At 43.7% G+C, this 25,281-nt stretch overlaps 1 protein-coding gene across 2 annotated transcripts in view; it reads left to right on the forward strand.

The window, feature by feature from the left end:
- Window positions 1-25,281, forward strand: part of LOC142576135 (Fanconi anemia group J protein homolog) — a 53,017-nt gene that overhangs the window by 8,692 nt on the left and 19,044 nt on the right. For both annotated transcript variants that reach the window (XM_075686096.1, XM_075686097.1), the window contains exons 4-14: window positions 219-308; window positions 4,300-4,399; window positions 8,990-9,088; window positions 11,924-12,019; window positions 12,826-12,961; window positions 14,106-14,152; window positions 15,288-15,440; window positions 16,511-16,671; window positions 19,363-19,405; window positions 19,952-20,035; window positions 22,349-22,489. In XM_075686096.1, the coding sequence (XP_075542211.1) occupies window positions 219-308; window positions 4,300-4,399; window positions 8,990-9,088; window positions 11,924-12,019; window positions 12,826-12,961; window positions 14,106-14,152; window positions 15,288-15,440; window positions 16,511-16,671; window positions 19,363-19,405; window positions 19,952-20,035; window positions 22,349-22,489 (1,150 nt within the window). The remainder of the gene's footprint in view (window positions 1-218; window positions 309-4,299; window positions 4,400-8,989; window positions 9,089-11,923; window positions 12,020-12,825; window positions 12,962-14,105; window positions 14,153-15,287; window positions 15,441-16,510; window positions 16,672-19,362; window positions 19,406-19,951; window positions 20,036-22,348; window positions 22,490-25,281) is intronic.

The following is a 25,281-nucleotide window of genomic DNA, read 5'->3' on the forward strand; positions in this document are numbered from 1 at the left end:
CATAGTAACAAGTAAAAGTTTTACGGTTAACTTTTTTAGGGTGTCCTGAGGCTTATCAGCATTTTTTTCTACAGGTTAAAGGGCTTGAACCTCCATTTAACATGCGCAAGCAAAAGAAAAAAGCTTATTCAGAGATGTCATGTCAATACTCTTTAAGCATAATTTATTCTCCTGACGACGTTTGCTGCATATTTGTGTTTTTGTTTTTTTAATTCAAGGGTACCCACCATCTACTATGGCACGAGAACCCACAAGCAGATAGCACAGGTGGTGAAGGAACTGAAGAAAACCGACTATGGCAATGTCAGGTGAGACGTCGGTGCTCATTCTCAATGCCACAAATCAAAAGTTCACAAAAGCACTTCAGACAGCAATTTTTTTAATTGTTGTAGGAGTAGAAGAGACATTGAAATCTCGGTTGTGTGTACCTGTTTAGAACCATACTAAACGTGCCATCACTCAACAGTGAACACAATGTGGATTACACTGGGAAGCAATTGCTCACTCAGCAATAATATCGTAATTTTGTGTATTAAACGAATGATACAGGCAATAAATACTCATGGGATATTTATCTACAGGGCGATTTCAGTTTCACATTATCTCTCATCTAGTTCAGCGAAGAGCCACATGATTTCTCAGAATCATGCAGGATGTAAAAGTTTGGGTAGCACGTCTTTTTCGCAGAGGAAAGTATGTCGTGTGGTGTCTGTTCCTAAAGGAACATCAAAGAGCAAGCAAACATTAGGTTTTCATAGTGATAGACTATGATCCTCAATATGTCTCGGCATTAGTTCTGAACCAAGGGATGACTTTGTCACTCATAAATGAACATTTTAATACAAGAGATCACCTAAGAAAAGAAGTGTTGATTTATCATCCACATGTTGAAGCAATGTGAGAATCCTGCTGTGCAATGACAATCCAATACAGCAAGCTTTTAAACAATGGATGGACTCCATGTTGAGGCGGGGCTGGTATGGCCACCAAGGCCGTCATGTCCTGTCCGTTACCTTCAGGCTAATCTTCACCATCTCAGATGCTTTACCATCACACGAAGTCTTAGTGTATGTCCGTTTTTTAATTCTTACTTCATTCTAACATGGGTATGGTGTTCTGGAATGGTGAAGTGTGTCATCTGCACTGTAAAACAATGGGAGAATTGCGTTCATGTCTGCGACAATGCCACAAAAAGGACACTGTAACCAACTAGCATTCTTAGTGTGCAAAATTTCTTTTTGTAGCACAAAACATTCTTAATTTATAAGCTAAAATGATGCCGAAACACAACTCAAGTGAAAACACACACATACACACAATTAAACCTCAATATAAAGAACTTCAATACAGTATAACCCCGTTCATACATTTTGTAAAATATGCGAGGAAAAACATACTAATCGAAAAAACGTGCTATGATCGGAAATAAAAAAAAATTCGCTCAACTGTAGATGACATTTACTTAATATGCGAATCGTTGCAACATGAGACGCTGGTATGTGCCAAGCTGGTGGGGCTCGAGTGGCCCCGTGATGCGCATTGTCATTTTAACGGCTTCGGCATGCATACATTTGTGCTCCTCGAATTCGGCCTGGGTCAACAACTTCTCCTGGCGAGGCATTTTGGCTAGAAGTTTTGATGTGCCCACTCGGTGTGAATCATTGCGGTATGCTGATGTGCATCGACTTGGTAGGGCCTAAGCGACCCGAGACCAACATTGTTGTTTTCCGATTGTGTAGTGTTTTCAGACTCACCGGAATATAAACAGCATCGAGCTGGTGGGCAACACCGGAATACAGTGCCGCCAGGGCGATACATGATGCTCCCTTTGCGGCGCCCGCAGTAGGGTATGGCGGTGCTCTTGAGTTATCGCCTTTTAAAAGCATGTAGTATGCTTACAATGGCACTATGGCCCACACGCTGTGAAACAGATAAGTGAAGATGCTTATCGCAATAGGATTGGCAGCGATAGCTGTGAATGTGTTGTGTGACAACCCGGGAGGAGATTTGCTGGTACCAGAGTAAAAAACTTAGTGCGCACCAGCATTTTCACCTGAGACAGGCGGGCGAGTACTGTGGGGAAGCTGCTGCAGTAGGCAGCTATTCTCGATCGTGTGCACGCCTTTCGCCTTTTCTTGTTTACATGGGATCTAGTGGCCGGAAAACGTATTGTACGATTGTAGTTCGGTGATCTAATGAACATTGGTGCTGAAAGATTGTGTTTTCCAGGAATGTATGAACTGGTGAAAAATAAGAATAACTGTACTGGGTCATTTTTTGTGTACTGGGTCATATTTTGTGTTCTTGATCGTGAACGCTGACACCAGGAAATCGTACCTAACAGGATCGTATCAATGAGATTCTACTGTATAACAAGATTTTAAATATAATGAAGTATTTTAACTTCTTGTCCATAGAAGGCCATGTTTATAAAGCTTCTATAACGAAGTGTGTTTATACATTACTTAAATATAACGAAATTTTACTGTTACTGCGAAGAAATGCCAAGACAATAAAGTGAAACCTCTGTGGATGCAGATGGTCAAATGGTCGAATTACAAGTAGCATCATCTAGGCATACAGAAGTGCACATTCCAAGTAGTTCAGCACAGAATGACCAGAGTACCTTCCCAACCGATTATCATGGCCTTCATGGTCACATCAAATCAGTTCACACTGCTTTAAAAGACCTACAATGGATACATGCTACACTCTGTTGATGTACTGTCTGCCATCTTGACTGTTTGCGAAATCTTGGTTACTCTAAACAGAGGCCGCCAAGCTCGGTTTGAAGTCAACCATGGTTAGCGGCCTAACTGTCGTTTCGCCTCCTGTGTAACTGTGCTAACCGTGTTTAGCAATAACTGCAGTTACACTAACCATGGCGTCATGCGGCAGGTGGGCTTCTCTCGCACGCTTCTTTCTGGACGCACTGCGCCATCTAGGGGCGCTGCCAAGAAGTCCACATGTGTCTTCCGAGAGGAGAAGCATGGTGCCAGGTGCCTGCGAACTCTGAGAATCGTTCCCTCACTTGCCGCACACCCAGTGGCGCATAGTCGGTGGCCAAAGTTGGCAAGATGTTCATTGGAGAGTGGCACTTGCTCAGTGCATTTGTGGCGCAGCCTGCTAAATGCCGGGTGGCTGTCCTTGAGGAACCTTTGTGACTTTGGTTCAATTCCACTCAGCTTCGGAGAAATTGAAGGGATCTTTTTCGTTGTTGTAGAGCGGCACTTTTCCAGGGGCACATAGCTAGTTACCCAAGTTGGCTTCAAAGACATTCATTGAAGAGTGACGCACCCCTACTAGCACATACCCAGTGAGTCAAGTCGCATCAGAGAGGTTCATGGAAGAGCACAGACCGAGTGGCGGATACCCAGTGCTCCATGTTGGTGTCGAAGAGTTTCATTAAGAGAGTGGTACCTATCCAGTCCTACATCTACAGTGACCCATGTCGACGTGAAAGAGGTTCATTGAGCACCGGCACATATGTACACATTGCGGCATACTCGGCCACCCAAGCTGGTCTGACGGTTGGTTTCAAACCCTGTTGCCTCAGCATGGCACTTCGATACGCTACCCATTAGACTGTGGTCTACCCAGTGACCCAGGTAGGCAGCAAAATGGTTAGATGCATACATACTTACAAACATAGCCCACGTGAAGTTAATGCTAACACATTAAGATTCCGACAAAACCCATCTCACGATAAATTTTGTCATTAATGTGATTAGCTTTGAAAGCAGTGTAGCGACATGCCATGTTCCCAATGCCGTAACACGTCATGCATGAGACCTGTATGCCGTCAGGCTGCTCTCTTGCACTTCCCACTGGATTCTCGGCACCGTCTAGCTCCGTGACTGCGAAGTATGCACATGGCGCGATTGTGAATATATATTTAGACAAACTTGTTTAAGCATGTACAGTGCAGGTTCAAGTCTGCCCAGCACAGGAGAAATATTACAGGATCTTTTTTTGTCCCTAATGATTGCCACATACTCAGTGGCACACACCCAGTGACCCAAGTTGGGCCAATGGTTTCAAACCCGCTTCTGTCAGCACAGCAGCCCAACGTGCTATCCGGTGGACCATGGACTGCACAGTTACCGATGTTGGCGGTAAAACAGTTAGAGGCAAAGTTAGCCCACGTAAAGTGTATTAGGTATACTGAGGAATGATAATTGCATAAAAAACAAATTGTGAACTTTATTTTGTCAAGCTTGCTTAGTGCGTGCATTGTAGCGCACCAGTGCAGTTTGTGTAATATAATCCTTACCCTAACCATCTTTGTCCGTTATCCAGGATGTGTATCCTGTCCAGTCGTGAGAGGACCTGCATCCACCCAAGAGTGTCGAAATTACCGAACAAGAACGAGTTGTGCAAAGAGCTGCTTGACGACATGGTCAGTTATGAATTGACTTGCTTCGCCCTTACGCTCTTCGAGTGAAATGTTTTGAATCTAGCAGCCTTTATAGGAACAAATGAGCATGCGTGTTCAATAAGGTCATACCTGTCGAAAATGAAAAATCATTTACAAATTAGTACATAGTTTGAGCAGCGCAACAAATGTCACTGCAAACAGGCTGCTAGGCTTGTTTGTTCTATCATGCATTTGTTTGATTTGTGTCAAGTTGCGTACTCTTCCCATGTGGTTATCATATGCAATATTTTCACGTGTATAACCTGCACCAAAAATTTTTTGATTGAGTAAGATGTGAAAATGTGGGTCATTGGTTCACCAGATGAATTACATTTCTACATGTGAGTTTATAAATCCACAGTTAATTTCTCCTATGCTTTCTTCAGCAGCTTCCCTGGCTATTGGCTTCATTTGGTCATTGCTAACAATAAATCAGGGCTCTTGGCTCCCCTTGAGTCTTTTCATTCAGGTAGTCTATCTTGGCAAGTTGCCAGTGAAGCCATCATGCCTGCAGACACCCAACGTTGCACTGTCCCTTCCCATGCGACGGCGCAAGAGCTTCACAGATTGAATACTGAGGCAATAAATGGAAACTGCCGCAAGCACAGGTGGTCAAATAGTTGAGTTACATGTTTGCAAACATACTCCTAAAATCACGCGCAGCATGACAGAGAGCGGCTGCCAAAGTGGAGCAGTGTCTGATAAACATGAGTAGCAGTACTAGTACTGTACGCAATCATCTGAACACAAAACTTTCTTGCCTTGATGTTCAGTATAAAGTCCAAGTGCGATAAGGCCCTATGGCACCTGTGCACCCTGTGAGTGTGATGGAAAGCGTGCGAGTGTGAGCTGAGAAGGCTGGTGGCTTGAGGCGTGCTGCCTTCCCACATGTGAAAAGGGGATGAGCGGGAGCATGTGCTGTCTGTACACCCTATCTTGGAACTAACTACGCGTTTAGTGCTGGAGAACACGTCATCTCGAGTTTCAGAGAAACGTTAACAAGAGGCAGAAGAAGCGTTTGCTGTGCCACAATGCTGTTAATGTAGTTTGTTAGGGGAATGTTTACTGCAACTTATGTGGCCGATAAAACTACGAACATTTGTTAGTTGCCCAACACAGTGCTATTGTTATCAGTGCTTCTCCTTTTGGACGAAACTACACATGTTTTACTCATAGAACCAATGCCATAAAAACAACACGTAACGGCTAGCGAAATTTTGAACGCCATGCTCAATCTTGCTCGATTTCTCAGGCATGACATGTGCACGCACTGCCACAAATTTACAACAAACATGGCAGGCGTGAACAATGAGCTGTCACCTGTTGCCTCGATCTCGTGCAGTTTTAAAGCAAAGCTTTCTGTGCGGTGTCCGACAGGTTTGATGCTGCATCGGTTGGAGTGTGTGGAGAGCGGACCTCTGATAGCATCGTCCCCTGCGGGTGCCTATCAAGTGTGGCGGCGGAGTAGACGCAAAGGCCTCGTAGGCTTTGCTTTATGCTGTCGATGTGAAGATATTGTCGAATGGCATAAAACTGTATCTTTAATCGCCAACTCTCCAATTCAACTAAAGAAATTTTTTTGTTATTCAAATTCTTTTTTTTAGGTTTCCAGATAATGCGGAAATTTTTATGGCCCCTTGCGTGTAAGAAAAATTGGTTGGCAACTGTAATTATTTGCATAAGAGGTCAAATTTCAATATAAATAAATGTTGGTACCATTAGGTAAGGTGCCGCTTTTACTGACTTATTTCTATCAACGTTTAACTGTATCATATTTACTTGTTTCTAGCCTGCCCTCGATAGTAACATGCATACCATTTTACACGGCCAGAAATGGGCGATGCAATGCTCTCGATTGTAATGCACACACTTATTTTCATGCTTCAAGAATCAGAATCGGAGTTCGTGACGGAGTTCCAGCGCCTGCAGTACGGAACTGCAGCGCCATTGAGATCATTTATCAGTACTCTAAGACCGTTGGACCTAAGGTTTTGACAGGAGCTTTAGGTGGCGTTCGATGTCAAATTTTTGGCACTAGCAGAAGCTTCCGGCACCCACATTATGGCAAAGCATGCCCGTAGGGCTTGGGGGAAGGGGGGGGGGGGGCTTGGGCACCATGTATTGCAATTTTGATTTCGTACTCCATTCTAACGTGCATTTCATATTTTAGTGACCTTTCCCGGAAGAAAGTGTGTGTTAAAATTGAGTAAATATAGTACCTGCTTGTTCAGTTTGAGTGATCGTCAAGTTGAGTCTGTGCTGCTGGGCAGACTTCAAATAGAAAACTTAAAAATAAATAATAATGAGGAGCATACATTTTTTTTTTCACGAATGGCATTCTGACAATCTGGAAACATTACCAATAATAAATTTGAAAGTGATAGGTTTTCTTTACAGGTCCTCCACGAATGTTCTTAAGAATAACTGATCACAGTTTTTAAAGAGGCACTAGAACAACTTTTCTTGAAACCTGAGATGCATTAACGACCTCCACTTTTTAAGTTTTTAGCAGGTTTGAAAATGCATGCATGCACGTGCCCATTGATTGGATTTTTGGGTTGCCGTAGTTCACGTAATATTATAGCTAATGTTGCTCAAGGTTGTTAAGGTTGAGAAAGAGCAGGTGTTTGGAAAGCCACAGGAGAGAGCAAGCAATCTGTTATACAAAATTGTAGGTTGCCTGGAATATTTGGCTTGGAACAATATTTGGCTTGCAAGCTCACAGCAGCATTGTCTGCAGACCGGGAACGTTCTCTCACAGTGTTCAAAAATTGTTTCAGCGCACCTTTTTGAATAAAAGTTGGAGGAGGTTGAGCTTGGATGTCTCAGTAGTCTACCACCGACTGAATTGCATGTGCTCATTCGCGTGCAGGGGCCAAGAAGCTTGCTCGTGCACAAGCTTGCCTTCGAGGAAACCGGCATGTGGGTGCGTAAGATGGAGTCTGGGTGCGCTAGGCTAAACGTGCCGCTGTTGCCAAAGCTTTGCCGCTGCAAGATGACGCCTCGTAGGCACAAGGACTGATGAAAATTATTCCACTTACTATAACGGGGGTGTTGCATGCATTTCATGATGGTTCGGATTAGACTTGGGCTACAAAGGTTAAACGTATTGGTCAAGCATGTTGAGGAAAAAAAGTACCATAGTCGTAGTTGATGCCTGAAGCCATCTTATGTAACAATTCTTTCAATTTTTTTTTCATTTCTTTTGCCCTTCATCCTGGATGGCATGGCAGCATGCCTTTGTGCAGAAGATGAATAGAAGTAAAGAAGAATCCTTACATAACATGGCTCCTAGTTGATTGCTGCTGGAGGCAGGGCATAGTCATGTGCTGTATATTCACTTCTTTCCTTGCTTTTGACTGTACAAATTTACGTAAGGGAAATCGCTTAAATGGCTGGCAATTGTAAGTGTATGTGGGCAAAATATTTGTCCTGGTGAGCGTGCCCCATTGTTTTCATAAGTGAAATGTTCTTTTTTTTTTTTGAGCTCAGGCATTGGGAGTCAAGTTTACATTTGTGGACTTTATGCCCAGCTCGCAGAAAAATTTAAAATTTATTATTCAGTATGCTTCATTCTGGTAGGTACAGAATGCAAGGTGCATGCTGAAGCTGAATTTTAACAGACAGGAATATTGCGGCCCGAAAGGAATAAATTAAGCACACTGATACATTAAGCATGATACATAATTACTCTGGGTTAATCTTGACCACCTGAGGTTCTTTAATGTGCGTCCAGCACATGGTACAAGGTCTTTTTGCATTTCGCCCCCATCAACATACGGCCACTACAGCCGGGATTTGGTCCCTTGCCCTCGAGCTTAGCAACGCGACGCCAAAGCCACCATGCCACCGCAGTGGGCCATCGAATTCTATTCTTGGTACTGGTAACATGCAGCGCAACCCACAGTATTCAAATCAACATAAGTTTTGTGTATCATGAACTTCACAGCAAAACAGTGTTCAGTGTGACACATTAGTAGATGCGTAATGGCCAAGAATGGTTCACTATACCTTTGTGTAAAAACAGCTGTAACCAGTCCTAATACTAATTTGGTGTTGCCTTTAAGGGCGGAATGTACTATACACAAATACATTCTAGTACCAAAAAAGTTTTGCTTGTCGGCCTTCAACCACACCCCAGAAAGTCTTACGATTGTGAGAGGACCCTTGTGGGGTACTTGCTTGGGAACATGTTTATTCAGACGAGTTCTAGAAGCTGGTGACATCAGCAACAATGTTGCTGAAAAAGTCACTGTGATCTAAAAACAGCATATTGCCAGTCGGTCTCTGCTGTTACAAGTTTCTTTGTTGCTCGTGTGCTGCCTCTGAAGGTTATTCATCGTTTATAATAAAGTGTGCGTGTATCCCACAGAAGGTGTGTTCTTGGGGCAAATTAAAGAAATAAATGCAGGCCGTCCTCCCTGCATTGTTTCTGTGGGATTTTTACCAATCTTAAAAGTTCACGGGTTGGCAGGCATGCAAATGTGAAACATTTCAGTTCTTTTTAGTTTTAGCTTTTGGTTTCTTTCATGGTGTGGCTGTCTGATGGCATGTGATGAATATTTCTTTTAGGGTTGCAGATTCCACAGCAACATGAAGAGGGCGCCCCCCACTCCGGCAATGGAGCCATACGACTTGGAAGAGCTTGTCAAGATTGGGAGAAAGATTGGGGTTGGTTTGGCCTACCTGTTTGCCACACATTATTGGTACTGCAGTTGGCTTTACGAGCACGCTTAAAACCAGCCGAACAGAAAACATTGCAAGTAAACTTGCTTAGTCACTAGACAATGATTTGAGGAGTGCTTTGGACAAATAGTATTATTACTGCACATGCAGCAGGCAGCCTACAATTTCTATTCATCTTCTTGAAGTTGTCTAGTATGTACAATTTTTTTTTTTTTTACATGAAGACCCATCGATAAGCATGATGACTAATGCGCAGAATTCTTTAGACACTATGTCTAAGCAACGTTTCTAGAAGGAGTAAAAACAGAAATATGTTCAATGAGGAAGTGGCGCACCATCTAGGGATGGAAAATAAGAGAATCGGAGAATGGGTTAGGTGGAGGTTAGGTGTCCCGACTACAGTAGAACCTTGTTGGTACGATCCCATTTCGTGCAACTTCCTGGTGCCAACGTTTGTGGTCGAGAATACAAGAAATTGCCCTATGCAGTTTTTTTTACTGCTTAATATGTTCCTGGAAAACACAATATTTCAGCAGCAACGTTCAGTGCATTGGCAAACTGTGATCGCATGATGCATTTTCCGGCCACTAGATCCCATGTTAACAACAAGAGGTGCGAGGCACGCAGGGTCGAGAGCAGCAGGCACCCACCACGGCTGCTTCCTCACAGTGCTCACCCGCCCATGTCACAGGAAAATGCCAGCACACACTCGGTCTCCTCTCCTGGTACCAGTGAATCTCCTTGTGGTTCACCACACATTGCATTCACACCTATTGCTGCCAACCTTATTGTGACAAGCATCTTCACCTAACTGCTTCACAGTGCATGTGGCATAGTGCCACTGGAAGCGTACTGCACGCTTTTAATAAGCGATAACTCAATCGCGCCCCCGTTCCCTGCTCCATGTTGCACTAAGAAGCATCATGTTTTGCTTTGGTGGCATCATATTCCAGCATTACTCACCAGGTCGATTTCATTTCAGTTTACCGTCACCGTTTTAAAGCAACAAAGCTTGTCATGGGCTGCTTGGGCCCAACCAGCTCAATGCGCGTCGGCAGCTCGTACCACAACGATTCTCGCTTAGTGGGCTCGTGAAGACTTCCCACCATAATGCCCCACCCAAAGAAACTGCTGACACAGGCTGAATTCAAGGAGTGCAAACATAAGGGGGCTTGCTGAAGTAGCAGAAACAACTATGCATGTCTCGGACCGACCAAGCGCCGCAAGCTCTGTGTGTGTTGGTGTATCGTGCTGCAACGATTCGCGCAACACTTCAAATTGAGTAGATGTCAGCGACAATTGCCTGCCGAAATTTTTTAGCGACTTTGGGCCATACATTTTCCCACTTAGTGCGTTTTTTTCTCACATTCTTTTCCAAAACGTATGAACAAGGTTCTGCTGTACAGCCTCCGAAGATCAACTTATTGTGTAACCAAATCTCTAAGGCCATGCTGATACCATATCACGCAGTGACACAGGTGTCACTGTGCGTCAACTCAGGGAAAGAGCTTCGAGTGCAGCAAGAAGAATAAAATAGAGAGGTGGCCTTTGAAGGAGTAGCTAGGGTAGCATTTGATTGCAAACAACTCTGCTCCTATGAGGTGAATTTCAAAACTATGTGTTGGGAAGCATCTGTGAAGTGCTGCCCTTTAATATCAGACGCATTCCCAAACTTTCTTGGAAGGCTCGTTTGTCGTCGTTAGAAGCATGCCAGTGTAATGAGACTGCTGGAAAGAGCATTCCTTTGTTTTGTGCCATGGCATAGTAGCTCATCTCACAGCTCAAGTAATGGTGAAGGGCAGGGCTCGTTTCTTACCTGCCACTGTCCCTTGGTGGCTATGGCTTGGTGCCAACAGATTGCGTGGTTTCCAGGCATCATGGCAACACATACTTGAGCCCACTATGCAGTGGTCGTAGATCTTGCAGGCCAGCTTTGACACTTCACGTGTGCAAAATGCCAGCAATCTCTTATGCTGTGATGATGTGTTTCGGCCAAGGATGACAACTAGTGAGGCAAAGGCCGCGTTTAATTTTCTGGAGCTTTCTTGTCAAAACATTATTGCCTGGGCTTTCGGCAGCCTCAACAACATCAGGTTGAACTTTTGGATAAGTGCACGAATTGAAGTGTCCAGAACAAGAAAAACTTTCAGATAAAATTTCAGTAAATGTTTTCTGAATTTGCTTTGATTAAGGTTCCCTTTCGTTTGGCACACTCAATGTGCCTTTTTATTTAGCAATATTGGACGTGATCGTAACAGCTTGGTGAATTCAATAATGAACTATATTTGTGGCCTTGTGTGCTTGATTATCACAGTGTCTGGCTATAGCAGAACCCCGTTGATACATTTCTTATAGTACCACAGGAAATTAGCATGTTGTCTGAGGAACTGTAATGTGCCAAAACACTTGCAGCAACGCTACAGATTACGCAAAAAGCTACACTTGCATAAGAAATACTTGAAGTTGAACAGGAAGCTAACAAGCTGTCAAAAACAAGCTAAATTAAGAATATTTAAACAAACAATTGAAAAGCTGGGATGTGGCCATTTTCGGTTATGACCTGCAACAGTCAATGTAGGCACTGCAGACAGACGGTGCCGCATTTATGGTGCACCGTCGCTGGTTTTAGACATAAAAACTGGGAAAGCAAATGTAACAAGTAGGAAGCTAACATACGCCTGACCCCATGAGAACTAAACGGGACCAGGATTTCAGAGCATAAAAGCCAGGAAAATGTAGTAAGCAGGAATATGTCAACGAGGTTCCGCTGTATACTGAACGCACTTGTGAACAGAAGCATGGCTTTCCCTTTCTTTTCAGATTTGCCCCTACTACTGGAGTCTAGACCTGATGCCGAGTGCGGACATCATTTTCTGCCCGTATAACTATCTGATCGATCCAGTCATCAGGAAATGTGTAAGAGACAGCTGCTCCTACATGTGCCATTGCTTTTTTTCTTTTTTTTCTTCAAACCCTGTTCTGTGCATCATTCTCTAATGCAAATGCTTCATTGCTGATGTTTACGAGAGTCTGGCCAGGCACTAAGTAGGAATATATGTAGCTACAATAGACAATGCCTATTACTGTACTAATGGCAACAAATATTTTGAATGTAACAGGCAGCAGTTGTAGCACTGGCGTCTTGATCATCTTTTCTGTGGCACTAGTATTAGAATATCTTATACTGATGTAGTTCATGGTACCTTATCAGTTGTATATGTTGAATTGTAGAGTGCTATGACGTAGGACAAAATTTAAATGAATAAAGCTGCCACTTGTGCCCTACATCAAAGTGGAAACATCTCGGCAGCAATACATATCCTCTGCTTTGGCTCATTGGCCATGATGTTCTGCTGCTGAGTGTGAGGTCGCAGGTTCGATCCCCAGCCATGGTGGTGCATTGATTTAGGCGCACACTCGAGAACTCCAAGTTGTCAGAACATTTTGCCGTGCCTGGGCTCCAAATGGTGCTTTGCCTCATGGTACAAAACATTTACACAAGCAAACATTTCTGATCAGACCACATATTGTACTGGAAAATGCCTGTCAGCCTTGCTGCATCGTTTTTATGGTGCTTCCTTGTTGTTCTGACGAGTGACTGCCCTGATGAGGGGTCCCAAGTAAATGAGTGTTTAAATCAGTGCCAGTTTTAGAGTACACTCACTTGTCTCCATTTGCCTCCTGTCTTCTAAACTTCTCTTCTTTTTTTTCTTTCCTCCTAGTTGTCCATTGATTTGAATGATGCTGTCGTGGTTCTTGATGAAGCGCACAACATTGAAGATATTAGTAGGGAAGTGATGAGCATTACAGTGACGCAAGACCAGCTTCGGGACATCATCATGGACCTGGAAGAAATGCGTGAGCCGCCTATTTTAACGCTGTGGCATTCACACACGCTTATCTCTTCTCTAGGCGAGGTGAAATGTTCTGTTCACAACCACCACAAAAAACAAGATAACATACCATATGTTTCAATTTGTTGCTCAAATGCACAGATGTGCCTGCCAGCCGCATTATCTTACTTGAGCTTCCTTGCTTTTGAACTATCTTCACTGTGGGTTGAAGTCAACAGAGAATTTCATGGCACTAGCAATAATAAAATAATAATAAAAGACACTAAAGAAAAAAAAAGTCATTTGAGCTGTATCTATATATAACCTTTGTGCAATACTGAAAAAAAAAACTTACCATGAGAAGAGGCGTGGTAAGTAAGTAAAGACACAGAATCTAATACAGGCGGCACCAGTGCCTTGAAGTTCCTGCAGCAACACTCAGTGATGTTACAGATTTGAATGGCATCTTCCCGAACCTAGTTAATTTTTTATCGCCAAAGGTAGAATACATTGTATTCTAAAGGATCCAAAAACGGCCTTTAGCACATTTAAAAAAGTTTTACCGAACAACAACAACCCAAATACAAAAAAATATATATATTTTAGAATTTCTCACGTAATCATGCCGTATCGGCGCTGGTGTTGCGGCATGAAATTCTAAATATGAAACTATGACTTTCGTTTTCTTTTCTGATAGCCAACCTCTAAATGCAAAACTAACAACGATAATGGTTTCCAAATGCTTTATCTGTCTGAACGGATTCTGTGTTTCTCTGTCGTCTTCTTTTAAGCTGACAAGGCTCTTGCCTCGTTTGGTAAGCTTGTTAGAAGACCTCGAGAGACACGAGCAATGCGCAATCGTATTGCCACTGTCGCACTTTGCTCAGTTGACTCGGCAGCCAAGCCAAAGCGGTGCTCCGTCTTCTGCTGCTGGCTTGAGCGTTGTGTGCGTGCAAATTAGCGTTTCTGCTGAGCAGCTGTGCGCATCCGCTGGTCTAAACGGAACGGGCAGTAAACGTCAACAAAAGGCTATCTAATCCTCTTTCGGGCGCTGACAAACATGGACCGCTTTTTCTTTTTCTTTTTCATCGAGAGAATATTTCTTTCTTTGCTTACGAGTGAAACTGGGTTAGCTCGCAATTGATCAAATAAAAACCATGTTCTTTCAGAGCGTATCCAGATCATGCCTATGGAACACAATGCCATTGCGAGAGTGGTGAGTCATTCACTTATGACTGTGTAGATGCTTTCAGGGATCATTTATTTAAATTCACTTCATTATAATTGACCAAGAGGTCCTAAAAGCTGGGACATGTCACTGCACTAGTGTTACTGCCTTTGAATGAGCACTTGAATGTTATTGATTGCTTAGAGCTTTTCTTCGTGTCAAGAAAGAGTCCCGTACTTGGATGGCAGACAGTAGAGCAGTGCATTTCACTTTTTAACACCTGCTTGCCAGCACGGCATGCTTGCGGAAAGATGCCCTGCAATTAATCAAGTCCATCCCAGCTGGGTGTGTGTGCAACTCGCCTGCAGACTTTGCTCGACACTCAACGAGCAGATCTCCTCCTGGGTAGCCACACGCCGCATTCGCGGCCGTTAGCACCAACCTTACAGCGATAAGTAGCATGCAGTGTAGTAAAACGTCTTTATTGGTGCGGATGGTCGATAAGCACCTTCACCTATCTGTTTCACAGCACTTGGGACTTGGGGCGTGGTGCCATTATAAGCATACTGCATGCTTTTGATGGGCAAAGCGAGTGTCATGTTTCGCTCTGGTGGCATTGTGGCATCGTATTTCGGCATTGCTCGCCAGGTCGATTTGGTTTCGGTCTCCCGTCGCCTCCTTAAAACAACTGTATGCATCTTGGTTTGCATCGCATTGCATTGGCCTCTCGTGCTGCAACAATTCTCGCCAAGAGGGCACACCATAACTGTCCCGCGAAATCTGTTGACCCAGGCCGAATTTGAGGAGTGCGAACATAACCTTGCCAAATTAACAATAACAACAATGTGCATGTCTAGCGGCTCGGTGCCCCACCAGATTGGCTGCAGTGAAAGGGGCAGGCCCACCTTCCACATGCATATTCCAGAAAACTAGGAGCTGAGCTGCTGAGCATTGGGTCAAAGGTTTGATAGCAGCCACACATCAATGTGGGAAAAATGCAAAGCCACTCATGTGGTACTTAAATTTTGGTGCTCGTTCATGAACCTCGGGTGGTCAAAACTAATTCAGAACCCTTCGCTGCGGCATCTCTTTAATCGGCTGTGCCGGTTTCAGGTCGCACAAATTGCATTCTGTGTTCGTCCTACCTGTTCCTGTTTGTACAATGACCTTGCCCACATTGCAGATGTCCAAGCTCAGTCTGTGGATAACGCAACATTCGGACCACCTGAACGACTACAAGAGCTTTGAACAGTCTGGAAAAGTCTGGGCTGGCACTGAGATCCTTGCTTTCATGACTGATGTTGGCCTGAGTCCAGACAGGTTCAAGGATTTCAAGGTTGGTCCTGGCAAGAGACACACATACCATTAGGGTAAATCTTCGTCATGGACAGGCTTCACAATGTTCTTACATGAACATGGCACTAAAGGTACAAGTTCGTTATGCCATTAAGGCAACGTTCAGGGGGCTAGGTGGTAGCCATTTTAATTAGAACAAGCCAAAGTATGCAACAAGGGTAGCGATGTGAGCGTATCTGTACATTTTGACTAAAGGTGGTTGAGCACAGGGAAATTCGAGGACAAAAGAAGGCACATTAGACATACAGGTGCTACTGACAACAATGATCTTTATTTCTTTGCAAGACAAACAAAGCTACTTTCAGGGGATGGCATCGCAGATCAGGTGAATATCATTACAATAAAAAACCAACCATAAAAGAACCAAACAGAGCAATAAAAAAAACTCGGAAAAGACAAACCGTCGTTAAACCCCTTGTCAGTCACGGTTATGGAAGCTTTACTGATACATGTATCACTATAATAGTGAATTTGCTAGACCTCAATTATTAAGCGAGTGACTTCACGTTTGTTTCTACCAACAATAACTGCATTATTAAAAATGTGAGTGCACCCACCCCTCTGGCAACGTAGCACAAGAAAACCATCACGTGGTGTTTTATTAACCTTTTATTAGCCTCTCTTAGCCTTTCATTTATGCAGCGTCCTGTTTTACTGACGTAATATTGGTTACAGGACAACAGGATACAGTAGATGACACACGTTCTGCACTCAACGAAATTTTTTATGGGCTTTTTTTTTACATGCACCCTTCAGATTCCTTGTGGGATCTGTCTATTTTACACAAACTGCCTAGCTTACTGGGTGCTTAAAAGCAACTTAACATTGCTTTGTGCAGCTATTTTATTTAAGTTGTGAGATACCTGGTGGATGTAGGAAATAACTGCTAGTACATGTTTCTTCTCGAAAGTCGTTTGCACCTGTTGCAGTCAGGTCTAAAACATTTTTTTCCCCCTGTGTGGCAGTCGCCCGTGCCACATTTACCTGACATGTTGTTCGGTGCAGCAGCTCTTTGTTGATTACTGTTAATTGTTTCTTTGTTTTCCTTAGAACCTTGTTACTGTCATCACAGCTGTTGAAAAAGGGCCTGACAAGGATCCGGAGCTCATTCGCCCCACAGTCAATGCAGCGACATCTGCGACTTTGCAAAATCTTGTCATCATTCTCGACTTTATATACAGAGACAATCTTAAGTATCTGGGTGATTTTAGGTAAGTTTCACATTATAGCATCATGCGCTGCTTGCAGTTATATATAGAGAGAGAAATGAAAGAAAAAGAGGGTGTTGTTATAAGCTGCACATGTCATCGTTTACACAGTGTTAGAGAAGCATTTAGCATATATATGTGTTCATACAAGGGTTGTGCATTTTTTTCCTTAAGAGGAAGCTTTAGCTAGGGCCCAATTCTGACGTGGCATATTCAAATAGTATATGTAAAATGCAAAAATGCTTTTCTAAGATTACCCCTGGACCGATTTTAATGAAATCTGTTGCATTTGAGCGAGAAAGTTAAATTCTAGTGACTTTTGGAAGCGGAATTTCTATTTAAGGCCTGAATTTTGTTACAAAAATTTTCAAAAACTTGAAAGTTCAAAGAAAATAAAAGCATAAAGTTTACAAGTCAATAGCTCCGCATCAAGAACAGACAATGCTGTTCTGTAAATGGCATCCCTTAGTTCATTCAAAGCGGAGAAATTTTACATGTCAATTTGCATATTACGTGAATTTGTTACGTTCTGTACGAGGGTTCCGCAAAAGCTGTATTTACACATTACTAAACTTTTTGAGATTCATGTGCAACATATCAATTTTGTCCACTTTAGATGTACTATAGATGTAATTCACAGAATTGTGATCGCATTTTTCATTGCTGAATTACAAAGTTGTAAACTTGATAGTTTTGTTTCCTAAAAAATTTTTCTGCCAATTTTTAATTAAATATTGATGACCGAAATAAAAAATTTGAAACCAACAGTCACTAGATTTTAAGTTTTTCTTTTAATTGCAACAAACCTCACCAAATTTGGTGCAGTGGTTGCCAACAAAAACGAATTCTCCTTTTACATGTATTTAGATAGGACCACCTGAGCTAAAGTTTCCTCTTATATTTAGGTCTGTTTCAAGCGTGGCCCATAAGCAAGCAAGTGCCTTATATGCTGGGTCTTATATGCATTCCATAATGGTCGATGTGGTTTAGTAAGCTTCACTGCAATACAGATACGCATTGTGGTTAAATTGGCTTGCAAAAATAAAATCGGCAAATGGAAGCTTCAAGAGAGCACCTGAGATTATGATAAAGCGGGTGGTGCAGGATCTACTGGGCACCCAAGGGGAAGCGGGAGGATCAAAGCTGGAATCTTGGCGGTCCGTGGGTTGGACCCACTGAGATCAGAGTGTGCTGGGTTGTGCTCGCATATAAGATCGGCTGTCTGCAATAACAGAAAGTGCATTTTCACACATGCCGCAAGTGGCTGAGAATGGTTGCGTGCAGTGCACTGTCCCACACATTGTAAGTTGACTTCCGTTAATTCGACTCTGATGGGGCTGACAAAATTAATCAAATTGAACAAGAAGCAGAAAAAAATGACATACGTCGGATTCATAAATGAGCAGCTGACGCGTCGTCAAATTTTTATGTGTTCTATGGCGAAACAAACCATTTACTCCTACAATTCTCCCATGCCGTGTGATTTGTTATAACAAGTAAGTCTGCCAACTCGGTGCACGCACCGCAAGGAAACAAAAAACTAAATTAGAGGGAAAAAGAAAAGCAAGCTGGCACATTTGCATGTGAGCCCCACGCCTTCGCCACAGCCACCTTTTTGCAGTGCACCCCACACGGGGCACGCCTTGGTGTGCCCCGTGGCATGCCTTGCATCTCTGGCCTTGCACGCCCCTCTCCAGTCTCCATTCCACCCCACTGACGTCGGTGCAATGGACTCGTGCATTGGAGGGGTGGAAGGGAGATGGGAGAGGGGCGTGCGGCACTCCCAACTGATAGAGTGATGAGATGAAAGCGTACTGTGCAGGGTGGCTGGCAGTGGCTCACATTTTTTTTTAGAGCGTCGCTCTTAGGCACTTGTTCTTGGGTTGAGAGCCGGTGACCCTCGGTGTAACCGCATGAATGCGCGTTCGTTGTCGTCTTCTACCAAAAAAGCTGCATCTTTTGCCACTCTTCATGCCAGTTTTCTCACACTGCCCTCGCGCTCGTGCCACTGCTCGCGCGTTCATTGTCGCCTTCTTACGCAGCTGGCTCCGATGCCGCTCAACGTGCCGGCGTTCAATACTGCCCCTTCCTCTGCAAAGCTGATGACGGCACTGGCCCACTGCCAGTCGGCGCGGTGATTTCGGTGTCAAATTCTTTGCCTCAATATAGTGCGGAATGAAAGCACATATCGAGCTGCACTCAAATTTCGCATTAAGGAGTATCGTAATCGTCTGGCGCATTTTCTTTTCCTAGATGTTGTATTCCTTTCTCTTCGGCGCAGACATTCAGTCGGCAGACTTACTTGTTGTAGCCAATAATGCAGCCCAGGAACATTGTATAGTAAGTGGCTTGCTTCGACATAGAACGCATGCAAAAGTTGACGGTGCTTCGGCTACTCATTTCAGACATTCAACTCACAGAATAAGAAACTATGGAATTATGCCACTGCAACATTCCATAAAATGGAATAGGAATGGAATTGACAGCCATGCTAAGCAATCCTGGTCATGTCGTATGTTGTGAAGGCATTTTGTTGCCCTGTCATATGGTTGCTCGTGTGGTTCTGTCGTCCAGTGTAATGCGAGGTGCATAGGTCCTTAGTGAAGACTTATCTACACTTGCAGACCTTCTTTTAATGTAATATATTCATGACTGTTCTTAATTATACTGAGTGACTCATTCGTCTTGTTTCAGAGCTGCTATGGTGAAGGCTCCTTCGAAGAAAAAGCAGACAGAGGTGCGTGGGAGCTGCTTGGAGCCTGTTAATTTCGTAGACAACCCTACAGCAGACTCGGCTGTTCGTCAGCTGAAGATGCATTTTCATAATGCAATTTGTATTGTTGTGTGCTTCCGTGTTTCTCTGCAATGGTTGCTGAATATTGCAACATCTTTCTTTGAGTCACCTGGAAGATTTTCTTGGGGCATCTCTAAATAGTTCATTTTTCAATAGCGCGACATGTGTCATACAATTTTTTAGACAAACTGATGCTGCAAAAAGTCTTGTACTCTAGACTGCTTTCGAGACGAACACTTAGGAACTGTGAAAACTTGTGTGGCTTATCAAAAGTTTGCCTTTTAAGAGAAGTGCATTTAATCATTGAGAATCAATCAAATGTTCCTAAACCTTAGCTTAACATAGAATTAAAATTTGCAGGGTTCATGTTAAAGGTGTTTACTTCTAAAAGAGTAGTTGTTTTCTGCCAACATTCTGACATGCTTAAAGGCTTTGCTTTTAATGATGTTGTTCTGATGAAATTTTTTTTTACACTTTTTTCTTTGTCAGGCTGGTAGGCGATCATCAGGTGGCAGCGCATTTAACGTGACCTGGACGCATAGTCTGAGCTTCTGGTGCCTCAACCCTGCTGTTGTGAGTTCTTCCATTTCCGTGCTTTGGTGGCTCCCAATAACAAGCGCATTTCATGTGCTTCACTTTTCCCCACCAAAAAATGGTTCTTTATTTGATTGAAGATCTTAGAACTTGGTGCATTTCTGAGCTTGTGCATGACAGAACACATACACACACAAAAAAAAAGCATCTTGAGACAGTTTATTAACCACATTATATGAATTGTGCCTGTGGTTGAAAACACACCGAAAAACGGTGACATGCTTATTCCTCACCGTTGCACTATAAAGCGAGCATCCTTATCGACTCACGATGTTACTGCAGCTATACTGTGGGCTTGCATGTTCACCTCCATAGCCTATTAGTCTGTTATTTTGATGGTCACCTCATTTTTGTGCAGCTTGTGACCTGATCACGTACGCTCAGAAGCACTGCTTAAAGTCGCGATTAATAAGTGTAATGGTCGAACGGTGTGCAAGTTGTAGATTCGTAGCAATGCCTATACAGCATGATGTAACATAGACAGAAAAAGAGGGATGAAAGAAATAAGCATGTGTTGTCTATTGTTTGTCATTTTCACCGTATGTAAGCGCACGTGCAATTTTTTCACTATACAAGTAGACTTCCATTGATTCGACTCCGGTTAATTCGATTTTTCAGTTCTTTGGAACCCTACTAAAGATTCAGGGGGGCGCCAATGTATTTCTATAGGCTTTAACGTTCGTTATTTGGATCCTGATTTATTTTTTTCCAAAGAAGATCAAGCCAAAAACCACGTTCGCGGCGTTAGTATGCTTTGCCGGATAATACGCATGGATTGCGGCGAAGCCGACTTCAGCAATTATTGTGAAACATGTCTAATACTCTTGCCCATTTTTCATGCTAAAAAATTGGGCGTGCATAGGATTTCTACTTAGTTTAGAAGCTTACTGTTATCTCTGTGTTAGTGCTCTGCTTCGGACGCATGGAAAGCGGGCGGGCGTTTGGTTCTGGGACGTGTCAGAATCAGGTAAATATTTGCAAATTAATCAGCCATTTGTCGTTTATTCCATGTTTTGTTTAGTTCGTCCCACCAGATAATTCAATCAGTTTTGTTGGTCCTATCAGGACTGGACTATCAGAGTCGACTGTGTAGCCATCTTTCCAAAATAAACCTTCAGCTGACAGTAATTGCTCGTATTGTGTTCTCATCCTGTGCCTTTGTCTGGTTTTAGTGCTAAATTTTCTGCATGAATAGCTGTGAGGTTGTAACCACATTGATGTACCGCTAACAGCGTCCTAATTGATAGGGGGAAAAAACATGCAGATCTATCACCGTGTTAGCATCTAAAAGACGCGAAGCTTTTTTGAGTTGGCGAGGTAGCAGCAGATGCGCACGGTGCAAGCACAGCCTGTAGCTGTTAGCAGCCTGTATCACGAGGACTAAGGCAATGTACAATGCTTGTCGAGGGAAGAATGTTGGTAAGAAGTGTAAGCGCAGGGAAGTGTGCTACACATACCTAAATACATTTGAGCTTTCACACCCATTCTGCCACATTGGCACATCCATTCTGGGGATTCACCAAAAGTGGGTGCATACCCAGTAGCACATACCCAGTTGCACATATCCACTCCTGAATTCCTCTGTTCGGGCGAGCAGTGACCCAAGCTGTTACTTATTGTTTTCCCTATTGTCCAAAGTGGTAATACATATAAGTGAGTGTGCCTGTACTTCTTTCTGTCTAATTAAATAACATGCCAACTACCCACGAACAACGTGTTAAGCCCCAGCCACACTGGAAGAAAATATGCAAATAGTGTGCTGCCACCGGTGAAACGTTGCTGTGGTGCAGCCATACCAACTGGTGGAGCACCGCTGCTCAGTTAAGTGAGGAAATAGCAGCTTCTTTTTTTAACTTGCGGGACAATTTTTGTATGGGCATTGACAAAAAGATAGTTTAGTGCACACTGACAAGCTATTTCAATGTTGCTGAATAAAACTGCGTTGACTGCGGCTCGCGTGGCGTCGAGTGATGCTGCTCCGCGTAACGTTTTATGCGGAGCAGCATCACTTGATGCCACACGAATCTTTGCTATTGAGTTTGTCACCAAGTACACCTATTTTCATGCTTCTTGGAGCTTGCGTTGGACAATACGATTTTCGGATTATACGTTTTATTTTCCGTTTCCTGTGAAGATTGTATCAATGGTACTCTACTGTATATTGAAACCTAACAGACGCCCGTGTCAGACCATGCTGTGCTTGGACCACTTTGGCATGGCTGCACACCAAGAAGAGCAACCCTGCCTTCATTCATTCCTCTTTTCCTTGTTTCCAAAAAAAAAAAAAAACAGGCCATGTCAGACATAAAGGACAAGGTGCACTCCTTGATTGTGGCATCAGGAACGCTAACGCCCATGGAGTCATTCGAGTCGGAGCTGGACATGCCCTTCAAAAGCCAGCTGCAGGCCAACCATGTCATTCCACGTGAGGGGGTGAGAAAAAGCATTCTATATTAGTGTTGAACCTCAGTGGTTGTCTGCTCACTTGTTTAATACAGGAGTTTGTGAATTGAGTTTCAAAGAATCCTGATGCTTTAAGGATTCTTTGAATCCTTAAAGCTAGAAGAAGCAGATGTACCCTTCGTGGTACCTCAGCGGCGATGGGGTCGCGCTGCTGAGCTCGAGGTCGTGGGTTCGAGTCCACCTGCGACAGCTGCATTCTGATGAGAGTGGAATGCAAAAACGCTCATGCACTGCGCACTGGGTGCATGTTAAAGAACCCCAGGTGGTTAAAGGGACACTAAAGGCAAAAATTAAATCAAGCTAAAGTGATAGATTACTGCTCGAGAACGCCTAAGGTGCCAATATTATTGCAAACAAAGCTTTAAGGCCGACCCACAAAGAGCAAACTTTCCTGGCGAACTTTCGGCGGCGAGCCATGGCACGGCGGCGTGCCTTCGTTGAGCTGCACACACATGCAACAAAAACCAGGTGGCAGCTGCCATGATTTCAGTGTTGTTAGAAGTGCCATGGTTTGTTACACCGTAAAATCAAAGCAAAAACAGCTTTATTTTTACAGGCAGACTATTTATTATTTAGTGGCGACATGGAGAATTACTTATTACTTAGCTTTCATGTTAATTTGACAATTCTGACCGTTTTTTCATCAGAACCTAAACTCCAGAAGGCGAAAAAATCGCTTGAGTTGCTCACACTGTGCAGTGGCAACTGGGATTGGGTGTAGTGGCAGCGAGGTTCTCTGTGACATGTGCAGCTTTCAGGGCCACACTCATATTATGGCTAGGTGTGTCATATTTTGGCAACTGGAAGTTGGGTGCCGTCAAGCCCTGATTGATTTGCACTACATCCTGCGTTCACGACTTCTGGCGGGCAACTGGTTGCCAGCTGATGATATCAAGCCCGGCTTGATTAGTGTCAAATAGCTACATTCTGGCCGCCGGCCTCCGGGCAGACGCCAACACTTTTTCGGCAGAAAATCACTCCACATAGTAGCATTCAGTAATAGAAAAATTGAGGTAAATGCAGGACACGATTAGAAACTCACCTGGGACGTTCAAGTACTAGCGCAATGACATAGGCATTCCTCATTATTATTCTGTCGCTAGTAATGAGCCACTCATAATGAAAAGACCATTGCATTGCATTATAAGACGGAAGAAAATGCTACGTGTCCAGTTCTATTCGATTTTTAGAAAAAGGAACTCGTTTACGTTGCCCTTGACAATAACGTGGGTGGTCGAAATATTTTGTTTTTGCTTGACTCTGCACCGCCCGCGCTTTCGCGTTTCAGTAGTTTCATTATCGCGTAGCACTGCGTTGGTTTGCTGGCTTGGTAAACTCACACAAACTGCAAGTAGCAGAGAATTCCACGTCCATGTGATGTCGTGGGATGCTCGAACGGTCCACACCACTTGACCAAGAGCAGCTGCAGTGGCAAATCTGGCACCCTGTCTTGGTCTCTTTTTGCGGAAAGAAGATGCAGCCCCGTCTGTTGGGTGGCATTTTACTCACCGACGGCAGTAAAGCGCAGATAATGGCATATGCAACCTCACCATTCCCCGCTTGGAACCGGTTAATTGAATTGTGGTAAATGTATTCGAACCCTTGATATGTGATTTACTCTTAAACTAAGTCTTTTCTTGGCACGAAACAAGTGCTGCGAGGTTTGTAGAATGTTTGTGCAGTGTGCATTGACTTAATATTTGCCTTTAGTGTCCCTTTAAAACTAATCCCGCGCCTCACTGCGGCATGCCTTATAATCGGATTGTGGTTTTGCCGAATAGAACCCCAGGACTGAAATTTCAAGGGAGCAGACGTACCAATGGCTAGGCCCCCATCAAGCCTGAGCACTTACAGTGGCACTGTAAGCAAAGCGGGTACAGTAGAACCTTGTTGATACGATTCTGTTACATACAATTTTCTGGTGCCAGCGTTCATGATCAAGAACACAATAAATGGCATAATACAGTTACACTTCTTTTTTACTGTTTGATAAGTTCCCTTAGAACACAATCTTTTGGCACCATCATTCAGTACATCGCCCAACTGCAATTGTATGATACGTTTTTCATTCGTTAGATCCCATGCAAGCAAGAAAAGGCACGAGGTGCATTGTAGTCGTATGCCACTGCAGCTTCCCCACAGTACTCACCTGCCGGTGCAACATGAAAGCGCCGGTGTGCACTCAGTTTCCTGCCTGAAAATTTCCTTGAGGGTTGTCACATGCCGCATTTACACCTATCGTTGCCAACCCTATAGCTTTAAGCATCTTTAGTTATCTGTGTCATAGTGCTTGGGGTAGTTCTATTGGAAGCGCACTTCACGTTTTGAATAGGCGACAAGCCAAATATGCTGGCATTACCTTCTGCAGGTAGCGTCAAGTAAACGTCCTGTTTTGCTCTAGCAGCATCGAATTCCGGCGTTGCCCACCAGCTTGAATTCATTTCGGTTTCTCATTGCTATCTTGAAATACTATACAGTTGGAAAATGACAGAATGCATCTTGGGTCACTGGGGGTCCACCTGATTGAGGCATGTCGGCATCTCGTGCCACAACGATTTGTGCCGAGTCGGCATGCCGAAGCTTCTCGTTAAAATGCCCTACTTGAAAAAGCTGCTTTCCCAGGCCGAATTCAAGGAGTGCAGACATGAGGGGGCTTGCCGAAGCTGCAAAAACGACAATGCATGTCTCCGGCCACTCAGGCCCCACCAGCGTGGCCAGCGTCGGTGTCTCGTGCTGCAATGATTCACACAATGCTTTGCATT

This window comes from Dermacentor variabilis, chromosome 3, assembly GCF_050947875.1.
Source record: "Dermacentor variabilis isolate Ectoservices chromosome 3, ASM5094787v1, whole genome shotgun sequence".
NCBI classification, from domain to species: Eukaryota; Metazoa; Arthropoda; class Arachnida; order Ixodida; family Ixodidae; genus Dermacentor; species Dermacentor variabilis.